Source organism: Dendrobates tinctorius, unplaced genomic scaffold (assembly GCF_039654945.1).
Source record: "Dendrobates tinctorius isolate UK_male_01 unplaced genomic scaffold, ASM3965494v1 ptg000029l, whole genome shotgun sequence".
Lineage (NCBI taxonomy): Eukaryota > Metazoa > Chordata > Amphibia > Anura > Dendrobatidae > Dendrobates > Dendrobates tinctorius.
The window spans coordinates 36,341,428-36,365,850 of NW_027361697.1; the positions used below are offsets into that span (position 1 = coordinate 36,341,428).

Here is a 24,423-nt window from a genome sequence, read left to right on the forward strand (position 1 = left end):
TTGGCCCTCGAAGGCCTGGAGTTGCAGCTGCTCTTATCCTGGCGAGTCAGCGGAAAGGTGAGACTAATTTTGAACCGTATTGGGTATTTGCTGTGACTGTTCTATATAGTATTGTCTGTTTGGTTCAATTGTCACATTGTTTTCCCTCACCCTGTGTTGTCTGAGTAATATTATGACCACGGGAAAAGATGAGTAGGCGTTCAGTGGTATGAATCCTGGTACATGCGGTCTTGGGCCAGTGGAGTAGAGCACCCGCATTTTGTCTGTGCTGCTGCTAGAAAATGGAAGTCTGCGGGTTTTTCATACACACACGATCCGTGTGAAAAAACCTGATGTCTGCACCACCATTGAATGCAATAAGTGTGTGTGTGTGTAGGAGGAGTGCCGTGTGAAGGAAGCATAACAGAGACATATGCCATTGATAGAGGGAATAGAAGCCCCCAATATATACATTTCCAAAAGGAGGAAACAAAAAACAATTCTCAGAAAAGATGCTGCTGTATTATTTTAAGGGCTGAATACAAGTCTCACAAATTCTCCTTGTCCTTGAACATCATATCTGATTTTGCTTACTTGAGACTTGACGCTGCCATCGAAGCTAAACGTAGATTTAAAAAGGGTCATCTGTTGAAGAGATGTCCAGACCGCTGGGCCTGATGCCTATCATCCAAAGGGGGCAATTTTATCCCATTAAGTATGGGCTGGCAGTGTGATTGCCCAACCGCCGCTCCATTCATTCTTTTTGGGGACTGCTGGGGAAAAAAAACCATAACAGCACTCGGCCGTTCTATATAACAGGAATGGAGCTGTGCACACTACCGCCCCTTCCAAGGCCTCCTTCACATGGCAGTGTTTCTGGTATGTGTTGTGTCATTCTTTTCACGTATCGGATACACATGCATACCCATTATAATCTATGGGGCTGCGCACATTTGTGTGTTCACACAGATCGTGTGACCCACATGTAGACTTTTTTTTTTTCTGGCAGCATCGATGACAATATGTCCCGCACACTGAGGACAAAGTGTGACACATACTGGAATGGTAAATGACAGATGTATCGATCTTAAAGTTGTGCAAAGATGGAGATAGTTAGATATCCACGAGATAAATAATTAGGGCTGTACTGGTGTAGCTTACTGTATATGTATTAAGCAATTAAATGATAGAATGACGTGTGGTTTCCCCCATTATTAATAAATGCCAAGGTAAAGCAGACAGCTGTGGCCTTGTATTATCAGGCTGGGAAGGTCCATGGTTATTGGGCCCTTCCCAACCTAAAAATACAAGCCGACCCAGGGGTGGCACATCATATTAGATATGCCAATTCTGATGCCTTGTGCTCAGCTCTTCTGGATTTCCCTGATACAGTGAAAATCAGTTTAATGGTAATTGGAGTTGATGCAGGGTTGCCAACCTTTCCTCTGCTGTCCTGCAGAAAAAAAAAAAAGCACCGTCCATGATTTTTTTTTCCCGCACCCCTAAACTTCGTGTGCGCTAAAAAGGATGCCATGAGCAGTACAAACAGGACAGGACCCATCCGCTGCACTCACTACTCCTTGTTCTCAATGGATGGCACTGCGAGGTAAATAAACACCAGTGACAGGACCTGAGTGTGCGGCTCTGCCCCACAGAGGAAGCCTGGAAGTGCTGAACGCTAGTGGAGCTGAAGGACCTGACGTGACAGCCAAGTGACCAGAGGTGGGTGGAAGGAGCTAGAAGCTGCAGCAAGCTTTGATGGTTTCCCTGGGACAAGAAGACTCCAAAATGTTGGTGAAGGAACAGAAGAAGAGTGCTGCACTGGTGATCGGCAAGTGGCAGCTACAGAGCTGAGGGAGCTGGTGTAATAAAGGGGTGCATAGGGGGCACAGACTGTAATAAAGAGGGACATGGGGGGGGAGCAAACTGTAATAAAGGAGTGCAGAGATATAAATCACTGCACCGCTTCTCCTGTCCTGTAATGTAATTCTAAGTATCTCATCTGGCTCCTATTCTGGTCATTTTGGGGTGTGGTCTTTAGAGGGCGTGACAAACGTCCGTAAAAATTTTAGAACATCCATGAATTTGTGTCCAGTTGTCCAGAGAAATTTTTTTTTTTTTAGGAAGTTGGCAACCTTGGTCAATGTCAGCTGTGATTTGTCAAAAGACACCATTGACATGAAGCCCTAGTGTTAGTAAAGGAGAGGTGTCTATCACACCCTCCATTGCTACCCTAGTTTTAAAAAAACACACAAAAAAAAAAAAAGACTATTTGCATAAACACTTCCCCTGACACTTTCCCTGATTCAACAATTTATAAATAAAAAAAAACAAAAAACCTGCTGGTCTGCCGTACTCCTGGGAATCCGACATTAGTCCACAACTGAAAACCTGAAAAACATAAAAAGAGAAATAAAAACAAAACACTGCACCTTGTACAGTTCCCACACAGGTCCAATGTAGTCCTGCAATCCCTGAATCTGGCAACTCGATAGCAGTAACGTTACTGCTCTTCACAGTCCCCCGGGCTCTGACATCACCACTCATCGGAGTCACCGTCTTCCGCTGCGCTCGGCAAGACCCTACAGCTCTCAACAGCGGTGCCGTCCGTAACGATAATGCTCATCAGAGTCACCGAGTCACGCTGCCCTCTGTGAGACTCAGCACCTATGCGTAATTGTTACTGCTATTCACCTTCGCTAGCTTTGGGTAACACTGGATTACATTGGACCTACGTGGGAAATTTTTTTTTATTATTATAAATTGGTGAACAAGGGGCAGTGTCTTGTTTTTATTTCATGGTTTTCAGGTTTCCATTTATGGACTAAGTCTGATTTGGTGTACAATGTCGGGGACCTGCATGTTGTTTTTTTTTTATATTGGTGAATCGGGGAAAATGTGGTGGAGTGTTTATTCAAATAAAAGTGTATGGGTTGTGGGCTTTTTTATTACTTGGTCAGTAATGGGGGTATCTGATAGATACCTCTCCATTGCTAATACCAGCTGTTTATTTTGACACATCACAGCTGACATCAACCCCATCTACCATTACCCCGATTACCAGCGCACGAGGGCAGTCGGGAAGTCACAGCAAAGCCCCAGAATTGTATTATCTAATGTGATGTATCATTTCTGGAGTGGCTGCCGGCTGGTATTTTTAGGCCCTTCCCAGCCTCATTATATCAGCTCACAGCTATCTGCTTTACCTTTGCTGGTTATCAAAAATGGGGGGGGACCTCAGGTCATTTTTTAAATTAATTTATTCGCGTAAGACATGTACAGTAAGCTACACATGCAAAACATTGTATATATCTATCCCTCTCTATGCACATCTAACGCCTAAAAAGCTGTTATTTCTATTCCGGTATGTGGCACAGGGATGACACCGGTACTGGGTTTTCCAGTACCAGAAATATGCGGACGTGTGAAGGAGGCCTAATACTAGAGATTGTAGTGCCCTGTTCTAGCTCTCGGACCCCCATTAATCCAGAAGTATCACTTATCCCGTGGAAAGGTGATAACTACTAAATTGTAAGCAAAAATGTCATTATAGGGGTTTTCCAGAATTATTATACTTTGCTTACGGTATATAGCGCCATCATATTCTGCAGCGCTTTACAGACTTCACTGTCCCCAATGGAGCTCACAATCAAAATTCCCTATCTCTATGTCTTTAGAGTGAAGGAGGAAACCCAGACATACATGGGGAGAACATGCAAACTCTTTGCAGATGTTGCCCTTGGTGGGACTTGAACCCAGGACCCCAGCACTGCGAGGCTGCAGTACTAACCACTGAGCCACCATAAGAACTTCAAAGGTAGCAGATGGTACTGAACTCTCACTAATACCACCGGCATATAGTAAGGGGATGTGAATGCTGCAGACTTCCTTTTCTATAAGCTCCTGTTTGCGCAATGTCTGGTCGGTTGGAGCGCAGATGTCAGGGCGAGGGGAGACTGTATTGCTTCCTGAATCTTTACAGCCTGACAAGCCAGTGCTCTCTTCATCAGGAGCAGGTGATGGTTTTGCATTGTCTCATGAAGACGACCCCTGACCATATATCCCATGAGGGCAATACAGCCCGCAGATCTAAAATGTGGTGGAATTGGGTTTGTCACAAATTGTGAGTTTGATGACAATAACTAAGCCAATAAACCTGAAGGTGGACAAGTTTTGCATTTTATTGAAGACATTGAGGAAATATTCACAGATGGAGAAAATGTAAGTAAACCTCTGTGTCAATGATTTTCAAAACGTTTTCCATGAATAACCTTTCTGTTGCTTCCGATAGTGACAGGGTTGAAAAAAAAAAAAAATAGCAAAATGCACTCAACTATGCAACCACTGCCCCAGTCCGTGACAGGCTGCAGCGGTGACCTCTAGAAATAGAGCATGTGACCGATGCAGCCAATCCCTGCACTGTTTACTTGCACATTCTACAGGGACATGACCTCTGAGCCAATCGAATTGTCTGCACTAGTCATGGGGGGGGGGGGGAAATACTAAGTCTTGTGCTAGGATGAAATGTGGACTGACCCGCTGACGATGGCGCTACTATCTGGGGGTACAAATTCAAAGTTAGTATTGGTAACATTTTGTCTCTAACATAATACTATGAATCTGATTAAATTCATTTCCTCTAGGGCAAAAAACATGGAATTAAATATAAAATCTGCAAAGATGTGACATGGGAGGTGGTATAGGCAGGACTGCACACTGCAACATACTCCGCAGGATCCGTCCTAATGAGAACCATGTGCTTTACCCCTGAAAAGTAGAGGAAAGGTTGTTGTAGCTGGAGCCAAGGGAAGAGGTTAGTAATTGTTGGCAGATTTCCTATAGCCATGAGATCATTCTGAACATTCTCTAAATTAGAGCCGGTGCCTCGTAGGAAAACAAGTTACCTCCATCTGAGTGTGCGGGGGACAGGACTGTAATCCGTGGCCAATGGACAGATTGTTTTTTTAAGATTATGTTTTGAAATGTCATTTTGCACAAGTTTTTTTTTTTATTTTTATGATAGAGCACAAAGCCACAGCCAGAGTGTGACATGGGGCAAGAATCTGATCATTTTTCAAAGTTTTCCAAATTTCAAAAAGATTATTTTTCTATCTAAAACCAACATGGGTGAAAATTGACAAATCTTTTCCCGACACAGACTTGAGAGCTTGCAGTACTTTTTTCCTTTGAAGAGACTGTTACGAGGTAGTGATGAGCGAACGTGGTGGGATAAGGTGATATCTGAGCATGCTCTGGTGCTAATTGAGTGTCTTCAGCGCTAGGAAAATAACTTCGAGTCCCCGCACCTGCATGTCTCGTAGCTGTAACACATGGATGGATTGCCTGTTAGACAGCCGCAACACATGCAGGGGCTCGCCTAATAGCCACGAGATATGCAGGTGCGGCGACTTGAACATATTCTTCGAGCGTGCCGAAGACACTGTCAGATGCCACTCAAGGGCGGTGTCCAGCAGTAGCAGCTGACCCCACAGGTCTAAGTCATTAATCCAGATTCCTAGACAGGGCGGGACGGCCACTAGGACAGATTCAGACTGTGTAGACAGGATGGCCATTGGGACAGATTAGACACACAGGTCTCGGGTAACAGTTCTAGTACTGCCGATGCGGCCACGGGTGCAGAAGCCATCTTTAATTTTCTTTCGCCTTTCATTCACAGACTAATGGGCAAACTGAGTGAATGAACCATAATCTTGAGACATATCTTCAGTGCTTTGTTTCTGAAAATCAGGAGGATTGGTTTTCTTATTTACCCCCGAGTTTGCTGTGAATAGCAGTTTTCATTCATCTACTGGCAAGTCCCCATTTTTTGGGGCAGATGGTTTTCATCCATTCTCCACCTTCAATATGAATCGTCCTTCAGGTGTACCTGGGGTGGAATGTTTCTCTTCATCTATTACATCAGTGTGGCAAGGTGTTCTTATTAACTTGAGGCAGTTGGGGTCCAAACAGGAGTTTGGCTGATCGGAGACACTTGGTGGGTCCGGACCTGAGTGTTGGTGATTTGGTGTGGATGTCCTCGAATGACATGAAGTTTAAGGCTCCTTCTTGGAAACTGGGACCTGGATTCATCGGCCCTCTGTAAGAAAGTTGCCGTTGTCATTCCAGTAGCTTTTCACCTTGCTTTGCCAACCACTTTCAAGATCCACAATTTGTTTCACCAATCACTCCTCAAAAAATATATTTCTTCTGATAGAACCATCTCCACCACTGCCTTCCTCAGTCATTGCTCATGGGAATCTGGAATTCCACATAGGTAAGATTATAGATTGATATGTCGGTCTCTTCAATATTTGGTACTTTGGAAAGGTTACAGTCCTGAGGCAAGAATGTAGGTACCAACGCAAGAGAGCTCGGCCAAGCGTGTAAGAGAGACGGGCAAGATGGCTGTTGGCCAAACAATTGACCAAAGCATAGTTTAGCCAACTGCCGTCTATGGTGGGCTTTATACTATAAGACAATCTTGCAGTCTAAAGAGGCTGACAATCCCCTGAAAAAAACGAGGAAGAAGCGCGTTCATTTGGTGAAATTATCTTTTTAATTCCACAAAAACATCACTGTTCTTGGCGGCGCATTGCCCCGTGTAAACAGGACAAGCCATGTCAAGAATAATCGCAGCCTATGTGCAGAGGACAATCTTACAGATCAGCAAAGAAACTAGCTGTCTCGTGGATTTTTATATAAGGCGACGAGGCAACTACTGTCCTTATTAACCAATTATTTCTGAAAAGTCATTAATGAATCATTGCCAAGATGATATCAGTGACCTTTAAATAGGACCACTCCTGAAATGCATAACCACAGACTCTCCCCTGTGAGGTGTCCATGGAGTTTCATCGTAGTTTCCGGACAGTTGCCCATCTCTGCAGTTTGCTACAATCGCTACTTTTAGCCTGAAATGTAAAGAGACTGAACAATAGTGTAAGGCTAGTTTCACATTTGCGTTTCAGGGCGCAACGACGGCCACTGCTAAGCCCCGCCCCCTGCCGTGCCCCCTCCGAGCGCATGGCGCATGCGGCCCCTATCTTTATCACCGAGGACACAGGCCGTGCGCAGTATGCGTTTTGGCGGCGCCTGCGTCCTTTTGATGGTGCGCCGACCAGCGCCAAACGCAACCTGTTGCAATTTGGTTGCGCTCGGCGCACCGTCGAAAGGACGCAGGCGCCGTCAAACGCATACTGCGCACGGCCTGCGTCCTCAGTGATAAAGATAGGGGACGCATGCAGCGTCATGCGCCCGGAGGCGGAGCTATCGGAGGGGGCGCGGGGCTTAGCAGCGGCCGTCGCTGCGCCCTGAAACGCAAATGTGAAACTAGCCTTACTCTGGTTAGATGCATACAACGTACTGGGCGAGACCGATCTCATCAGATGATTGCAGCGCTATGATTCACTTAAAGGAAAAAGGGACATGGAGGCCGCTGTGTAAATGACTAATATTTCGGCCTCACCCGCTGCGTCTGCACTTCCCCGAGATTACATGGAATGTTAAGTTACTATGACAACAATGACAGCATTTCCTTTTGCCCAATATAAAAAAGCAACATCTTTCAGTAAATCACAAGGATTGTTTTTACAAAGACGTAATCTTAGCATATAAGGATGTGTTTTCAAACTTCACACTAGAGCTTGGAAATCAAGGTCCTAGAGTCTGGAGGAAGAGTGGAGAGACCACAGTCCAAGCTGCTTGAGGACTAGTGTGAAGTTTCCACAATCAGTGATGGTTTGGGGAGCCATGTCATCTGCTGGTGAAGGTCCACTGTGTTTTATCAAGTCGAAAGTCAGTGCAGCCGTCTACCAGGAAATTTTAGAGCACTTCATTCTTCCCTCTGCTGTAAAGCTTTTTGGAGATGGAAATTTCATTCTCCATCAGGACTTGGCACCTGTCCACACTGCCAAAAGTACCAGTACCTGGTGTAAAAACAACAGTATCACAGTGCTTGATTGGTCAGCAAACTCGCCTGACCTTAACCCCATAGAGAATCTATAGGGTATTGTCAAGAGGAAGGTGATAAACACCAGACCCAACAATGCAGACGAGCTGAAGGCTGCTATCAAAGCAACCTGGGCTTCCATAACACCTCAGCAGTGCCACAGGCTGATCGTCTCCATGCCCCGCCGCATTGATGCAGTAATTTATTCTAAAAGAGCCTCGACCAAGTATTGAGTGCATTTACTGAACATACATTTCAGTAGGCCAACACTTCGGATTTTAAAATCATTTTTCAAGCCGGTGTTATAAAGTATTCTAATTTACTGAGATAATGACTTTTGGGTTTTCATTGGCTGTAAGCCATAATCATCAACATTAACAGAAATAAACACATGAAATAGATCACTCCGTAATGACTATATGAGTTTCACTTTTTGTAATGAAGAACTGAAATAAATTCACTTTTTGATATTCTAATTTTGTGAGAAGTGCCTGTATGTATGTTGAGCTCACCCCGTACACAGCATCATGATAGTAGAACCACAAGCGGTGCTCGGCTAAAAAGTTGTGGGCTGGAATCAGAAAAATAACATTCCCAAGTAGTGATGATCGAGAGAGCTGGGATAAGGCGTCATCCGCCATGCTTGGGTGCTAACTGAGTCTTCCGCGTGCTCAAATACTATGTTCGCATCCCCATGTCTCCTGACTGTTCAACAACGCAACACATGGAGGGATTACCTAACAAACTGGCAATCCTTGCATGTGTTGTGGCTGTTGAACAGCCGCAAGACATTATTATTTATATAGTGGGATTAATTCCATGGTGCTGTACATGAGAAGGGGGTTACATACAAAGTTATAGATATCATTAACAGTAAACAAATTTACAGTGACGGACTGGTACAGAGGGGAGGGGACCCTGTCCTTGCAGACTTACATTCTACGGGATAGCGGGGAAGAGACAGCAGGTCGGGGGTGCAGCAGCTCTGGTGGTGAGGAGGCGGCAGCTCGGGTGGTGGTGAGGCGGCAGAATGGTCATTGTAGGCAGTAAGCTTTCCTGAAAAGATGGGTTTTCAGGTTCCGTTTGAAGGATCCGAGGGTGGTGGATAATCGGACGTGTTGAGGCACGGAATTCCAGAGGATAGGGGATATTCGGGTGAAATCTTGTAGGCGGTTGTGTGAGGAACGAATAAGTGTGGAGGATTGTAGGAGGTCTTGGGAGGATCGAATATTACGTGAGGGAAGATATTGGGAGATTAGTTCGGAAACATAGGGGGGGGGGCAGGTTGTGGATGGCTTTGTAGGTCAGTGTTAGGCTAGTTTCACATTAGCGTTTTTTTGCGCAGCGCATCGGGCGCATAAAAAACGCAAAGAAAAACGCAAAACAAACGCGCGTTTTTTTAACGTCATGCGCACGCTGATGTGAAAAAAAACCGCAGCGTTGTTTGCGTTTTACATGCGTTTTTTGCATGCGTTGGCGTTTTTTATGCGCATGCGTTTTTAAGTGTGACGTTTTTTCCATTGTCTAGAGAACATTCTAGACTTGTTTCACTCAAAAACGCATGCGTAAAAAAACGCAACCGTGCGCAAGACCATGCGCACGCATGCGTTACCATAGACTTCAATGTGTTGTTTTTGCGCATTCCGTGCGCAAGCGTGCGCATGCGTTTTTTTGCCGAGACAGGGCGCACCAAAAAATCCAACATGTTGCGTCTGGCGCACCTGGCGCAAAAGACAAAAAAACGCATGCGCACGAAAACGCAAGTGTGTGCAAAAACATGCGCACGTCATGTTAAACATAGGTGCGCAGTGCGCATGCGCACGGGTGCGCACGATGCGCTGCGCACAAAAGCGCAAATGTGAAACCAGCCTTAGTAGTTTGAACGATTCGTTATGGAATTGGGAGCCAGTGGAGGGATTTGCAGAGGGGAGAGACAGGGGAGTAGCGAGGAGAGAGGTGGATTAGTCGGGCAGCAGAACTGAGGACAGACTGGAGTGGTGCAAGAGTTAGCAGGGAGGCCACAAAGGAGAGTGTTGCAGTAGTCAAGGTGGGAGATGAGGGCATGTACAAGAGTTTTAGTAGATTGAGGACTGAGGAACGGACGGATTCTGGAAATATTTTTGAGTTGGAGGCGACAGGAGGTGGCAAGAGATTGGACATGCGATTTGAAGGACAGGGCAGAGTCGGGAGTTACTCCGAGGCAGCGGATTTCAGGTGCTGGAGAGAACGTGATGCCGTTTACCATAATAGATAGATCGGATAGGGAAGATACGTGAGATGGAGGAAAGATAATGAGTTCAGTTTTGTCTACGTTGAGTTTTAGGAAGCGAGAGGTGAAAAAGGAGGATATGCCTGATAAACACTCCGGGATTCTGGACAGCAGAGAGGTGACATCTAGGCCAGAGAGGTAGATCTGAGACATGCAGGCACGGGGACGCGAACATAGTATTCGAGCACACGGAAGACGCTCGATTAGCACCTGAGCATGGCGGATAAGGTCATCACTATTCCTAAGTAAAGAAGGGTGTAGGGTAGACCGCCACTCAAACTACAGGTTCAGGTAGAAATACAGTGATACATTTGCTTACATGGTTCTTATAGCCATAGCAACCACTATACATTACATTCAGGTCTGGAGAGATAGCCACACAGTATAAAAGGCACATTAGTATACAGAGGCACAGAAGCATAAGGCAAGTCTCACACCACACAAAATTGGTGCAATTGAGGAGCAACTTCCTTCAAATAATGTTTATTCGTTTTAAAGGGAATCTGTCAACGGGATTTTGCTACCTAAATGGAGAGCAACAAAAAGTAGGGGCAGAGAGCCTGATTCCAGTGATGTGTCACTACACTTACTAAGCTTCTTTTTTTATATTTAAAAAAAAATCAGATTTATCTGCAGGAGATTATCAGTAGAGGACGGCTGCCATTTAGTCTAACTCCGCCCCCACCAGGGATTGGCAGATTTCTGTGTATACTGTGCAGAAGCCGAAAGCTGTCAGAGGTGTGGGCGAGGTTAGACAGAGAACTGGTAAATCTGCTGCAGAGAAAATAGTTTTTAATCAAAACTGCAGCACCCAGTATGATATACATAACAGGAATCAGTGTCTCTCTCGCTAAATCAGCAAAAACCTGGTGACAGATTCCTTTTAAGTGAAATATACAATTTTGCGGTGATAATGGTATCTTAAAGTGGTATTCCCATCTTCAACATCCTATCCCAATATGTAGGAGGTGTAATAATAATATTATTAGGAAATACCTCCAATTAGAAATGTAGTATAGTTCTTCAGATTCGCTATGTCGCTTACCCCATGTGAAGGACATTGCAGTATCTTTGGTATCCATGGTTACGACCACTGGCACTATATTAGTGTGTGTAACCATGAAGACCTAAGCTTGAGCAATGCCCTCCACATGGGGTAAACATAGAAAATCAGAAGAACTACATTTCTAATTGTGGAGGTATTTGCTAATATTATTACACCTACTACATATTGGGATAGGATCTTGGAGATGGGAATATGGCTTTAAAACTGCCTCCAGAAAACTGACTAGTGGATTCATCGTACCTTCATTGTTTGTTATTCCCAATCTTGCAAGGTATCGCCTGTCCACAGAATCGCTGATAAATAGCTGATTAGTGAGGATCTGAACTTTAGGACCTCAATAATCCAGAGACCAGGGCTCTGAAATGACCTGTCGGAAAAGAGCGCTTCATTCATTTGCTTTGTCGGCAACCACAATCAATGAATGAAGCCGAGACCGTGCATTTCAGAGCCTCGGGATTGGCGCGGGTCCATGTGGTTGAGCCTCCACCAATTAGTAAGGCATCACCTATCGGGGAAAGGCGATAACTGGCAATGTTCGGAATAACCCTTGGAATCAAACCAGATAAAACGGGCAATCATAACTATAATAACGTAAAAAGTGACACTAAGGTCATAAAATACCATTCATTCACACTAAACATGAGGTCAAGATACAGCAGTGAGAAGATGTAAATCAGCACAGATGGATGTTTCAACACATATCAATTCCTGGTGTTTTTCAAGATCTCTGCTTCCTGTTATCGAATAGCTCCATGGCGAACATATATATATATATATATATATATATATATATATATATATATATATATATAGTTCTGTGTCTAACAGGGGATCAGGAAAGGATTGGATCTACTGGAAGGATCCTAATGAATGACAGCAAGCGGAGATCTGGACAATGGTTAGAAATATATACAAAGTGTCTGTGTGAACACTGTATAATCCTTCATCATACAAACAGGAACATTTATGTGCGGAGACCGGGCCGGTCCATTTATCATAGAAACAATCAATCACAGTTACATGGATTTAAAACATTTTCTACTTTTCAATTTGGATAAAAGATACAGAATAAAAAATGAGCAATTATTATGTGCAGGGAAACACAGGCTGATCCCGAAACCACTGAGGCTTTCCATATACAGCGATCCTCCCTGAACCCAACAAGCACGGAAAGATCAGACATAGGGTATACAGCTGGGGTGAAATGTATCAGACTCTGTAACACAAATCATGGGAGACGACTCATAAGGAATATAAATCCATTCACCAATATAAAAATAGAAAAACTTTCTAATCTTCTTACCATGAGATCAATGTAAGAAGCTGCGTACATGAAACGGGGCGCGCAGTCAACGACACAGGCTGCGTCCACATCTCGGGAGAGCTGCTGGCGCTTACACAGAACATAGCTATATACCCTTATTCATTGTCATTTTGGCCTCCATCAACGTGGTACATACAAGCATACTTTTTTTTCAAACAGTTTTGAAAGCATTGGAGATTGATTTTCCCTATAGACTGGGTCAGAGTTTAAAAAAAGTGTTTGAAAGCGTGCACTGCTTTAAGGTATTTTGTGCTGTTCCTATTTTTTACACATATATATATATATATATATATATATATATATATATATATATATATATATCAAAAATTAAGAGACCACTGCACAGTTTTATAAAAAATCATCTTCTCTACATGTCTGACAGCCATTCCATTCCAGTGGTGAATTCCAACCAGAGTACACCTCATTCTACTTAATGTGCCTCTGATTAGGTGATCACCTGAACCAAATCTTATTTAACGAAGGAAAGTGTAGAAAACCCTGCTGTGGTGTTCACAATCCTCATGCAATAGGACAAGCTGGATGGCAAAATAAGTGCTAGTGATATCCCAAAATTAATAGGAATGAAAAAAATAACTTTTAACCATGCCAAAGGAGTTGAAAAGAAAAGTCTTGAGTGAGGAAAAGAAGGGCTCAATTCTGGCTTTACTAGCAGAGGGATACAGTAAGCGTCTTGTTGCCTCCATCCTTAAAATTTCTAAGATGGCAGTCCATTACAACAAGGTCAAGCAGCAGTCATTGAGGGACAACGAAGCTGCAGACCGGCAGAGACCGTCATCTTTTTCGAATGTCACTCAGCAACCACAAGATGACATCAAGTGACCTACAAAAGGAATGGCAGCTGGGGTGAAGTGCACCGCAAGAACAGTTCGTAACAGGCTTCTAGACAGGGCTCAAGTCATGTAAAGCTAGCAAAAAGCCTTTCATCAATGAGAAGCAAAGGAGAGCTAGGCTGAAGTTTGCCAAAGACCATACGGATTGGACCATAGAGGACTGGAGTAAGGTAATCTCTGATGAGTCTTATTTTCAGTTTTGCCCAATACCTGGTCGTCTATTGGTTAGACAGAGACCTGGAGAGGCGTACAAGCCACAGTGTTTTGCACCCACTGTGAAATTTGGTGGAGGATCGGTGATGATCTGGTGATGTTAGCAAGGCTGGAATTGGGCAGGTTAATCTTCACGAAGGACGTATGAATCAAGCTGCATACAAGGTTATCCTGGAAAAACAGTTGATTCCTTCTGCTGAGGCAATGTTCCCCAACTCTGAGGACTGTTTTTTCCAAAAGGACAGTGCGCCATGCCACACAGCTAGGTTAATCAATGTGTGGATGAAGGACCACCACATCAAATCCCTGTCATGGCCAGCCCAATCTCCAGACCTGAACCCCATTGAAAACCTCTGGAATATACCGTATATACTCGTGTATAAGCCAAGATTTTCAGCCCATTTTTTTGGGCTGAAAGTCTCCCCCCCCCCCCCCCCCCTCGGCTTATACACGAGTCATATACCTGGTGGTCGGCGGGGGTGTCAGAGATCATACTTACCCCCCCTGTTGCCGTCTCTGCAGCCCCCCTGCCTTCAGTGGTCACGTGGTACCGTTCATTAAACTCATGAATATGCGCATATTCATGAGTGTAATGAGCAGTATCACGTGACCGCTGAAGGCAAGGGAGACCGCACCAGAAAGGGGTAATTATAGCGATATTCACCTGTCCTATCGCTACTCACTGCTGTGTCCTGTCAGTGAAGTTTAGGCAGCAGAGGGCTGAACAGTCACTGACACAGGATGCAGCAGACAGCGGTGAGCAGCGATGGACCTCGGACAGGTGAATATCTCAGGTGCCGGGTCCTGAGCAGGAGAGGCGAGTATGGCATTTTTTTTTTGCAGCAGCATATGGGGGCAACATATGGGGCCATACTCTATGGGGCAGCATATGGGGGCATAGTCTATGGAGCAGCATATGGGGGCATAGTCTATGGAGCAGCATTTAGGACATATTCTATGGGGCAGTATATGGGGGCATATTCTATGGAGCAGCATATGGGGGCATAATCTATGGAGCAGCATATCGGGGCATATTCTATGGAGCAGCATATGAGGGCATAATCTATGGAGCATTTTATGGGGGCATAATCTATGGAGCATCTTATGGGGCCATAACCTTTATGGAACATTATATGGGGCATATTATTTTATGGAGCATCTTATGGGGCCCATCATGAACTGTATGGAGCATTATATGGGACTCTTGATTCAATGTGGATATTCAAAAACATTTAACCTACTGATGTCTCTAGTAATTTTACTTTTACTGGTATCTATTTTTATTTTTGAAATTTACCAGTAGCTGCTGCATTTTCCACCCTAGTACGCGAGTCAATAAGTTTTGCCAGTTTTTTGTGGCAAAATTAGGGGGGTTGGCTTATACACGGGTCGGCTTATACACGAGTATATACGGTAATCAAGAGGAATATGTATAGTCACAAGCCATCAAAGAAGAACTGATTACATTTTTATACCAGGAGTGGCATAAGGTCACCCAAAAGCAGTGTGAAAGACTGATGGAAAGCATGCCAAGACGCATGAAAGCTGTGATTAAAAAATCACGGATATTCCACAAAATATTGACTTCTGAACTCTTCCTGAGGTAAAACATTAGTATTGTGGTTTCTAAATGATTATGAACTTGTTTTCTTAGCATTATTTGAGGTCTGCAAGCACTGCTTTTTTGTCATTTCAACCATTTCTCATTTTCTCAAAATAAATACAAAATTTAGGGCTTGGAAATTCGGAGACATGTTGTCAGTAGTTTATAGAATAAAAGAGCAATTTACATTTTACTCAAAAATATACCTATAAAGAGAAAAATCAGACAAACTGAAAATTTTGCAGTGGTCTCTTAATTTTTGCCAGAGCTGTATATATACACACCATGCCCTATACATTTTTTTTTTTTTTTTAACAGCATGGCAAATGCACGACATACACCACTTTATGGCGGTATATGTCAAAGGCTACAATGGAGAATAATCATGACATGATGTAAGGCTTTAATGAGATGTGAACACAGCCTTAGTCCTGCATAATAAGCCCTACGTGTTAAAAGTATGATTCTCCTTTAAATAACCATACACTAGAATATACGTCCTCTGTTTCTAAAAAAATATAACAAATATCATGTCAGTTTTATAAATGAGCAGATATTAGATGACATTATAATATATAGAGATTGTTAAAAAACTAGGATATGCTGAAACTGCAACAAAATATTACATTTATGGACGATCCATACAAACTCCTCTCTGAAGTTACAGGTTGTAGAAATATTCTACCTTCCATGGACAGAAAACCTCCTTACACTGTCAGCACAGTGATTATTTACGAGTCTTGGTGTGATAACCAAAGCTTTATGTGGAAAAATAAAAATCCATGCTACTAACTGATGGAATAATTTGGTGATGGCACCTTCACTGGTAACACACAATGATGGAGATATGTCATTACTAGATCAAACGAGAAGCAAAGCCGTTGCTCAATGCAGCCACTCCAGTTTGAGATCATATTCCCCAAAATTAAGAAATTAAATCTCATTGGTGGTTGTGAACAATTACGGTAATCCACTCTCGTTTTGCACTAGCTTTGATAAATCCCCATTAGTTGCGATTCCGACACCTTGCAACTACTACATATTGCAAATTTGAGGGTGTAGTGCACTAGAAACGTTCCAAAAACACTATGGCTAGGCTGGTTGATGAACAGTATGGCTAGGCTGGTTGATGAACACTATGGCTAGGCTGGTTGAAGAACACTATGGCTAGGCTGGTTGAAGAACACTATGGCTAGGCTGGTTGAAGAACACTATGGCTAGGCTGGTTGAAGAACACTATGGCTAGGCTGGTTGAAGAACACTATGGCTAGGCTGGTTGAAGAACATAAAATGTTTGACAATTTGCACTTCGATTGACCCTAAGAAGTCTCTGAACCCTATTCTATCACTATGTGCAATTAACTCATCATGAAACAGAGACATTAGCTGGAAGTTACACATATTTCCCACCATTAATTAGCAAGGTGTCAGCAGAATCTATATATTGTCTATCTGAGCCTCATTAATGTTGCCTATAACCAGCTATGAGCCAGGCTGAGCAGATCGCCAAAACCAACTTTAGTATCCAGTGATGAGACTATTAAAATGTTCTAAAAAATATATGTATATTCTACTCAAATGACAGAAGGTCTGGATGAGGACCCTCATTATCTAGAGTTGTTCTTCTCGGCCAAGAACTCCAGTTGGAATGATTGGCCTGCTCTTCTGTGAGGTCTTCCTGGCTGATGCAGGACTTCACTCCTTTTTTGTCGGAGTTGTGAGATGATTCCCTGAGGTTTGTGTCAGGAGATTCCTTGTGAATAAGGTCAGGGACAGACAGAGCAGTCTCAGGAAAGGCTTCATTTTGGTTCTCTGTAGACACTGAAACATCAGCTTCAGCTAGTCCATTTGTCAGTTTATCTTGTAGGCTGTTGGGCGAGTGAAGATCGTTAATTTCACCAACATGTTCAGAAGTGACAACTGCTAAATCCAAGCTGACGGCCGTAGACATAACCGGCTTTTCTGGACTGCTCAGTACAGGGTTGGAAGAGATCATCATGTCTTGAGTGGTCTTCAAAGCTCTGGAAACTCTCTTCTTTATTACTGGTGGTGGTGGGTCAAGTCGGGGGAAACTCTCCACAAGCTTGGATCTGTAATCATTGACAGAAAATTGGTCAATGTTTTAACTCAACAACTAGCAATCGAATGAAAATAAATCTGCGGGTAAAACACAACCAATGTCAAATTCAGAACATGTTTACACAGCAGTTACTGTTCAATGTCTCCAAGTCATATCCGTAAAGCCGGGTTCGAAGAACTGCCTTGAAGCGATGGATGATTGTTTTTGTCGATCTTTTCCTTAATAATTATCCCCTTCAAGACCGCCAATATGTATATATACTGACCTGAGATATAAGAGAATATCATCCCCATACAGGTGACAATCCAGCAGCTGTTGGCTGTCCACTATATCTGACAACTTCTTGTTTCACAAATGATCTGTGTTGGCACCGTCCATATCTGTTTAACCCCTTAGTTGCTGCTGTCAAAAGTGACTACATCAAATAAATGGTTAAAAGATTGTGGGGGCTTGCATTTTAATCTAATTGATACACTGAGATCATGATTCTGTGATCCTGATGTTTGCCATAGCAGTTCATGGCCAAATAGCGGCCTTAGAGTCTCCCGGATATAGCGGTCAGTTCAGAAGTTAGCAACATTTAGGTGGTAAACAAACACTTTTTCACTCCGGCTATACCACTTTGCATTAATTCCTGAAAATCACCTGAAGGCATAAACTACCTGACAGCAGTTTTCAATATGTCAGGGGGTGCAGTTTTTAAAATGGTATCACGCTTGGGGTTTTCCAATATATAGGACCCCTAAAGTCACTTCAAACCTGGATAGGTCCCTCAAAAAAATAAATTTTGTACATTTCCTTGAAAAAATGAAAAATTGCTGCTACATTTTTAAACCTCCTAAAAGGCTAACAAAATAAATGACAGTTTTAAAAATGGTGCTGATGTAAAGCAGATATGTGGGAAATGTTATTTATTCATGTTTTTCTGTGGTATGACTATCTGGATTAAAGGGATAATCATTCAAAGTTTGAAAACTGCAATTTTTTTTACGTTTTTGTCAAGTTTCTGATATTTTTTATAAATAAATACAAAACATATCAATCTAAATTTACTATTACCATAAATTTTAATGTGCCATGAAAAAACAGTATCAAAATCACTGGGATTTGTTGAAGCATTCCAGAGTTATGACCACATAAAGTGACATTGGTCAGAATTTAAAAAATTGGCCCGGTCACGAAGGGGTTGTTTTAGTCTACTTCATTTCCTTAACTCAACAACTCATTGTTCTGATCATTGGCAAATGAGCGTTGTCGGGATCTACGTTGTATGGGTTCTCATTAACACTGTGCATGCTGCAATGCATAATGAGAACACGTACAGAAATACTGTGTCTCACAGGAGACAATGCATACTATGGCGTCACTGGGAGTCAGGGGGCCACTGTACTGGAACAGTTCAGTATAATGATGGAACCGGGTGCCGCGATGACGTCACTAGATCGCACCACGGTCCACACACTGCACAGAGCGGGAACACAGCTACACAAGTTTTTTTTATTTAATTTATCGGTCACTACATGGAGAGGGATGGGGGCTGGGTGGCCATCAACCACTGTGTGGGGTCTTTTTGGTACATCATACTATGTTGGCTATCAAAGTGTGGGGAACTTTTGGGGTCATCATACTGTGCTTATGGGGGAAGTCACTGTACGGGGATTATTTCGGGGATCATCATACTCTATGGGGGTCATGAATGGGGTACTGTAGTGGGTGAGAACGCTAAGGCTTCAATATGGGCAACATTACGGTGAAGTGTCACAATGCTATGCACTGTGATCTTGCCCATTTCTCTGAATATTTTTCTTTTATTCTCTATATTTTTTTTTTATTTTCTATTATTAGGACTTTTTGCTATGTGGCCCCATAATTTCTATGTATGTCCCTGGTTGTCATTATTGGGAAATACCTTTGTATGGCTTTAAAGGGAATCTGTCACCAGATTTTTGCCACCTAATTTGAGAGCAGCATAATGTAGGGACACAGACCCTAATTCTAGCGATGTGTCACTGGGCTGCCTACTGTAGTTTTCTAGAAAAACACCATTTGATCAGTAATTATACTAGAGGACTAGTAAACCTGCTGCTATGTAGTCCGCCAAATTTATGAGATCTGTATACTTGCACCCACCGCTGACTGGCAGCTTTCTGGCTATGCACAGTGCACACAGAAAGCTACTAATCAGTGGTGGTGGTGTTATATATATCTCAGCATAGAGAGAACTCCTAGATCTGCAGCAAAGAAAATAATATTTTTACACATCTTCGTTCCCTTAAGTTAAAAAGTTGCATTGAGTTTTATACTTCAATTTTAATTTCTTCATTCATTTTCATACCTGCTGATATGCAGTTTGCAATCTGATCCTAGTTTCAGACTTTTCTTATGGGGGTTTGTCCTCACAATAATACATTCAGGAAGAAAGGTCTGTGTGTTCAACATGGTGCTGCCTGAACTAATCCTCAGGCACAGCTTCATTCCTTGGATTTCCCCCTCTACAGCCCATGTGGGCTCTCTTCTCCCCTGTGATTTTGAGGGGCGTGTGATTTCCCACTACCTCCCTCGGCTGTCCGCCAAGGCTGCTGTCCACTCTCGTTACACAAATATAGAGCCTGTTCCACCTTTTCCCCTGTAGGCTAATGTGTGCGCGCTGCCCTCTCTAACTAAACGCTTGTACAGTACAGTTCGTCTAATCTGCGCCCTACAACTCCATTCAAAGTCAAGAACACTGAAGAAGAAAGCTGAGTGTATGGGTAAGGTGGCAATTTGTTCAAACTGGAATACCCCTTGTAGCAAAGCCTTGTAGGCTAGAATTAAGCCCTAGCACTCCAGGTCACGATTATTTGCACCTGGATAGCCAGGACTAGAACCAAGCAATGTGTTCACTGGTCAATCAGCTGGGGAAGCGGAGCAGAGTGGATTATGTTGGAACTGGAGAGAGACAAGCCAGAATCTCTGAGAAGAGACTGCACCAAACTTCTATGGACCACAGCTGTTTTGTGTGACCGAACTGGGACTAGCTCAGCCATGTATGAGTAGCCAGGGTCTGTATTGGTTAGCTAGTGCCTGGACAAGGCTATGGATTTAGGTTTCTGGTTTTGTTCTGGTACTGTACAACCAGTGGAAATAAAAATTATTCAGTGTGTGATATAAAGACCCTGTGGTTCGTGTCCAAAGCAGCTTCTCGATACAGTGACCCCCTATACCCTTTAAAGCTTTTAAAGGACATCACCTTAAAAATATACAAATAAAGTGCAATTCTAACCATATACAATAATGGAATCCGATCAATAATGGACTAGGACTCACATTTCTTCATTCCCAAGACTGAGCGCCCGCTCCTTGATGGACAGCTCGGATGCTACATTCTTGTTGACTTCCATGATCCCAATATCCCCTTTGTCAGTTTCTTTTCTTCTGAGAAAATCATTCACTTTGGCTCCAACGGCTTTCCCCAAATTCTTCAAGTGCTGGGTACTGCCTGCTAAAATGCCGACCCCCGGTATATCCGAGTTAACCGGAATAGGTTTCGTCAATTGATTTAGTGAAGAGCTCAGCTGTGGCTTTGGCATATGGGCTGCAATGGAGTTCTGGAACATGCTTTGGTCAACTGTGAAACAAACAGAGTTATAGGCTACTAAGTATCAGAGGACATGAAATCCATTATCTCAACACATCATTGTGCATAGCATAAGACACTGACCATCAGACAAGGTGACACCAGCTTGGACGCCTATGCACGCGGCATACAATTTATCTCATAACTTAGCATTATAGCAAATCACCAGCAGATAGACACTGGGACCCCAAACCTCCTACTGCCCGTAAGCCCAAGGTATATTGGAGATGCTCTTAACAAGTAAAGCTCAAGTTCCTCCAAAAGTCGACTTTCTATTAAGAAACAACCTGCGAGATATATACAATGGAGAGACTGCAAGTCGGAGGAAGACACCTATATCATTATTGTGAATGGTCAATTTGTTGGCTGTTCTTGAGCAGAGAATCACACACCGATGGCCTATGATGCAGTTGTGAGGCCCCCAACCATGAGGACACGGCCAAATAAAGTGAAATTATCGATAGGGAAGAATGAGACGGCCGTATAACATGGGAAACGATTGCATCGCAGTGCACGGACTGGCCGGTGGCTCTCCTAACTAGAGTGTGACAGCTGCATAGAGATACAGGCTGAAATGCTTGGGTTGGGAAAGCCACCGGCCAGTCCGAGCCTTGAGTTGCGATCCTCATGCAAGTTATATGGCCGAGTGACTCTTCCCTTACAGAGACTCATTATGGGCTGTATCAGAAGTTAATGACCGGCTCTTTTTCCACTTAAAGTCACATATCGAGAGTTACAAGAATCTAAGGGCCCCGAACCAGGATGAGCACCTCTGGCAGCAAATTATTTACAATCTGAAAACCATTATTATTATTATCATAATCATCATCAATCTTTCAGTATGTCACCCCCCAAAAAACTTTTTAAATGCTCATGTAGCCCTATCAAAAACAAGTCCAGCAATACCTTTACATGGCCAATTCATTCCTGAGTAATAAGCATCTGAATTGATATGTAAATGGGGCTGACAAACTATTTGTAGATCAGGTGCCTCTGTCACTCCAGCTCTATTCCACACCCAGCACCATGTCCTCCTGCTTGACTGAAAGCTTATTTTCCTGAAATAGCACAACATAGAATCTGTCAGTCAAGTGGGAGGAAGTGGCTCTGGGTGGAGAATAGAGCTGGAGTGACAGAGGCCTCAGATCTACCATATCCATTTGCATATGAATTAAAATGCGTATTTCTCAGTAATGGAGGAACGGACTGGACATGTAAAAGGTATTGCAGGACGTGCCTTTGAAAGAGCACAAATAGGTTTTGGGGTGAAATCCTGCTGACCGATTCCCTTTAAGGTCTAAACTGTGTCCTATGTGTATTTTCTTCCTTTACTTGGTCTCCCAAAAATCTGCACTCCATTATTGTTCCATCTCTGTTATCTAGCACTCATTCAGGTGAAATGATTTTTAAATCAGGCTTAAAAATGATAGTTCTCGGCAAAAAGTTGTCCTGTGTAAACTGGACATGTGATGCAAAACATCATCCCGTGTAAACAGGACATGTGATGCAGAAAGCACACATAGCGGTCTGTTACTGACCGGTCTGTGCACATAGGAACAGCGGCTTTTAAATGACCGCCAACTGGCTTACATTACATGTAGCTGATCTGCGGCCTTTAATGCTGTGGGTCAACAGGTCTAAATGCCCACTGGGCCCCGTAGCAGCTACTTTGTCTGCTACCTTGGTTCTCTATGAAAAAGACATTACCAGACTGCCCTGGTGGCGGTTCAGCTCTCTGATCAACAAAAGGATCGGCCGTTGAATTGTCAAGAATCAGAAGACCCCCATACACACTAGAGCACAAAGGTTAACACAGTCATAGGGTTACGACCCCAATCCGATGTAAGCCGAGCCTTATAGAGCCTCTTAAATAGGAGGTAGGGAAATCATCAGCCAGAACCCCCTAGAACCATTTCTATCACGTACCTCCTCCAATAAGAGGATTTCGGTGCCCCGTATACATTTACAATAACTAATGGGATATGCCAACGGTACTGACAATGGGACCACACAATAATAAGATGATCACATACCTACAGAAACACAATACACCAATACTGCAAAAAGAAATACACAAAATCACAGAACAGGATCCGAGTCACGGAGCAGGTCAGCCTTTCAGCCTTCACAAACACAAAATGTTCACAACAGACTATCAGAGGGCAACATGAAAGTCTTACCTGACTCAGATTACTCGGATGGCAAATAAAGGAGGGAATACAAAAAGATTTGAATCCAAATATAGATTTATAAAGAGGTTTGGCAAAAAGAAGCAGCGCACATGCAGGGGGTGATCAGAGGGACTGGCAGATTGGACATTCAGAGGTGCAGACATAAAAGAGTTTACGATCTTATAAGAAAAAACAATGCAAAAAGCTACTTAAGTGTCTACGTGAATGCTCAATATATTACCCCACCGTAGAGTATGTTTTCTTACTAGTGATATCTTGTACAGTTTTATATAAGGTCTGTGATTTGATTCTGCCATGGTTTGCTGTGGGTGATATAACCAATGCAAATACAGTTTCCAGGATTCCTCTACATCCAGCTGGCTGCTTGCCCCTCTGGTGGAAGGTATACATCTATTTTCGAGATGCTGTAATCATTCACTAGCCTATCATCTGCTGGATCTGGAGACCGTGCTACCTGCTGCCCAGCATGAGAAACACAATCCCTCCTCAGATGGAGAAGTAGGGAGCAGTAGAAATGAGGGGCATGCGATGTAGGATTTCTTCTACTTCAGGGAGGCGGAAGAGTTCACTATTAGTGAAGGGTGAAGGATAAGTTGTTATCCGACCATGCTCGGGTGGTAAGTTACTTCGGGGGGCTCGAAAAATATGTTCGAGTCCCCACGGCTGCATGTCTCGTGGCTGTCCAAATAGCCGCAAGGACTCGCACATATTTTTCGAGCCCACTGAAGATACTCGGTTAGCACCAGAGCATGCTGGAATGACACCTTCGTCGATTATGTTTGCTCAGCACTAATAGTTCCGATTTCAGGTTCTGCACGTTTGTTCCCAAAGTCAGAAGGGATGGGAGAATTTTGTCCCCCATGAATCATATGGGACAGATTTTTAGATGGAAAAGTATTGAAAAGTCAATTTCTCGTAGAACATGGGCTGGATAGGTTAGTGCATTAAAAGAAAACGGTCACCAGATTTTTAGTTCCCCATATAAGAGTAACACAACGTATGGGCAGAGACTCCGATTTCAGCGATATGTTACTTACTGTTCTGCTTGCTGCAGTTTTGATAAAATCCTGGTTTTATCTGCAGCAGATCTACCAGTTTTATGGATGCTGAGCTCTGTCTGTATGACCCCGCCCACACCACTGATTGGCAGTTTTCTGTGTACACTGTGCATAGGCAGAAAGCTGCCATTCAGTGGTGGGGGCGGGTTTATCTCGGATCAGAGATTAGTTAAGAACTTGGTGACAATCTCTGGTAAAATAAAAAAAATTAAAAAATCAATTAA

General features: G+C 43.3%; 1 protein-coding gene across 5 annotated transcripts in view; it reads right to left on the bottom strand.

The window, feature by feature from the left end:
• Positions 1-6,512: 6,512 nt before the first annotated feature.
• Positions 6,513-24,423, bottom strand: part of LOC141085939 (carboxyl-terminal PDZ ligand of neuronal nitric oxide synthase protein-like) — a 123,644-nt gene continuing 105,733 nt past the window's right edge. For all 5 annotated transcript variants that reach the window (XM_073571601.1, XM_073571602.1, XM_073571600.1 and 2 more), the window contains 2 exons: positions 20,640-20,940; positions 6,513-17,343 (listed from right to left, as the gene is read on the bottom strand). In XM_073571601.1, coding sequence (XP_073427702.1) covers positions 16,824-17,343; positions 20,640-20,940 — 821 coding nt within the window. In that variant the 3' untranslated portion in view covers positions 6,513-16,823. The remainder of the gene's footprint in view (positions 17,344-20,639; positions 20,941-24,423) is intronic.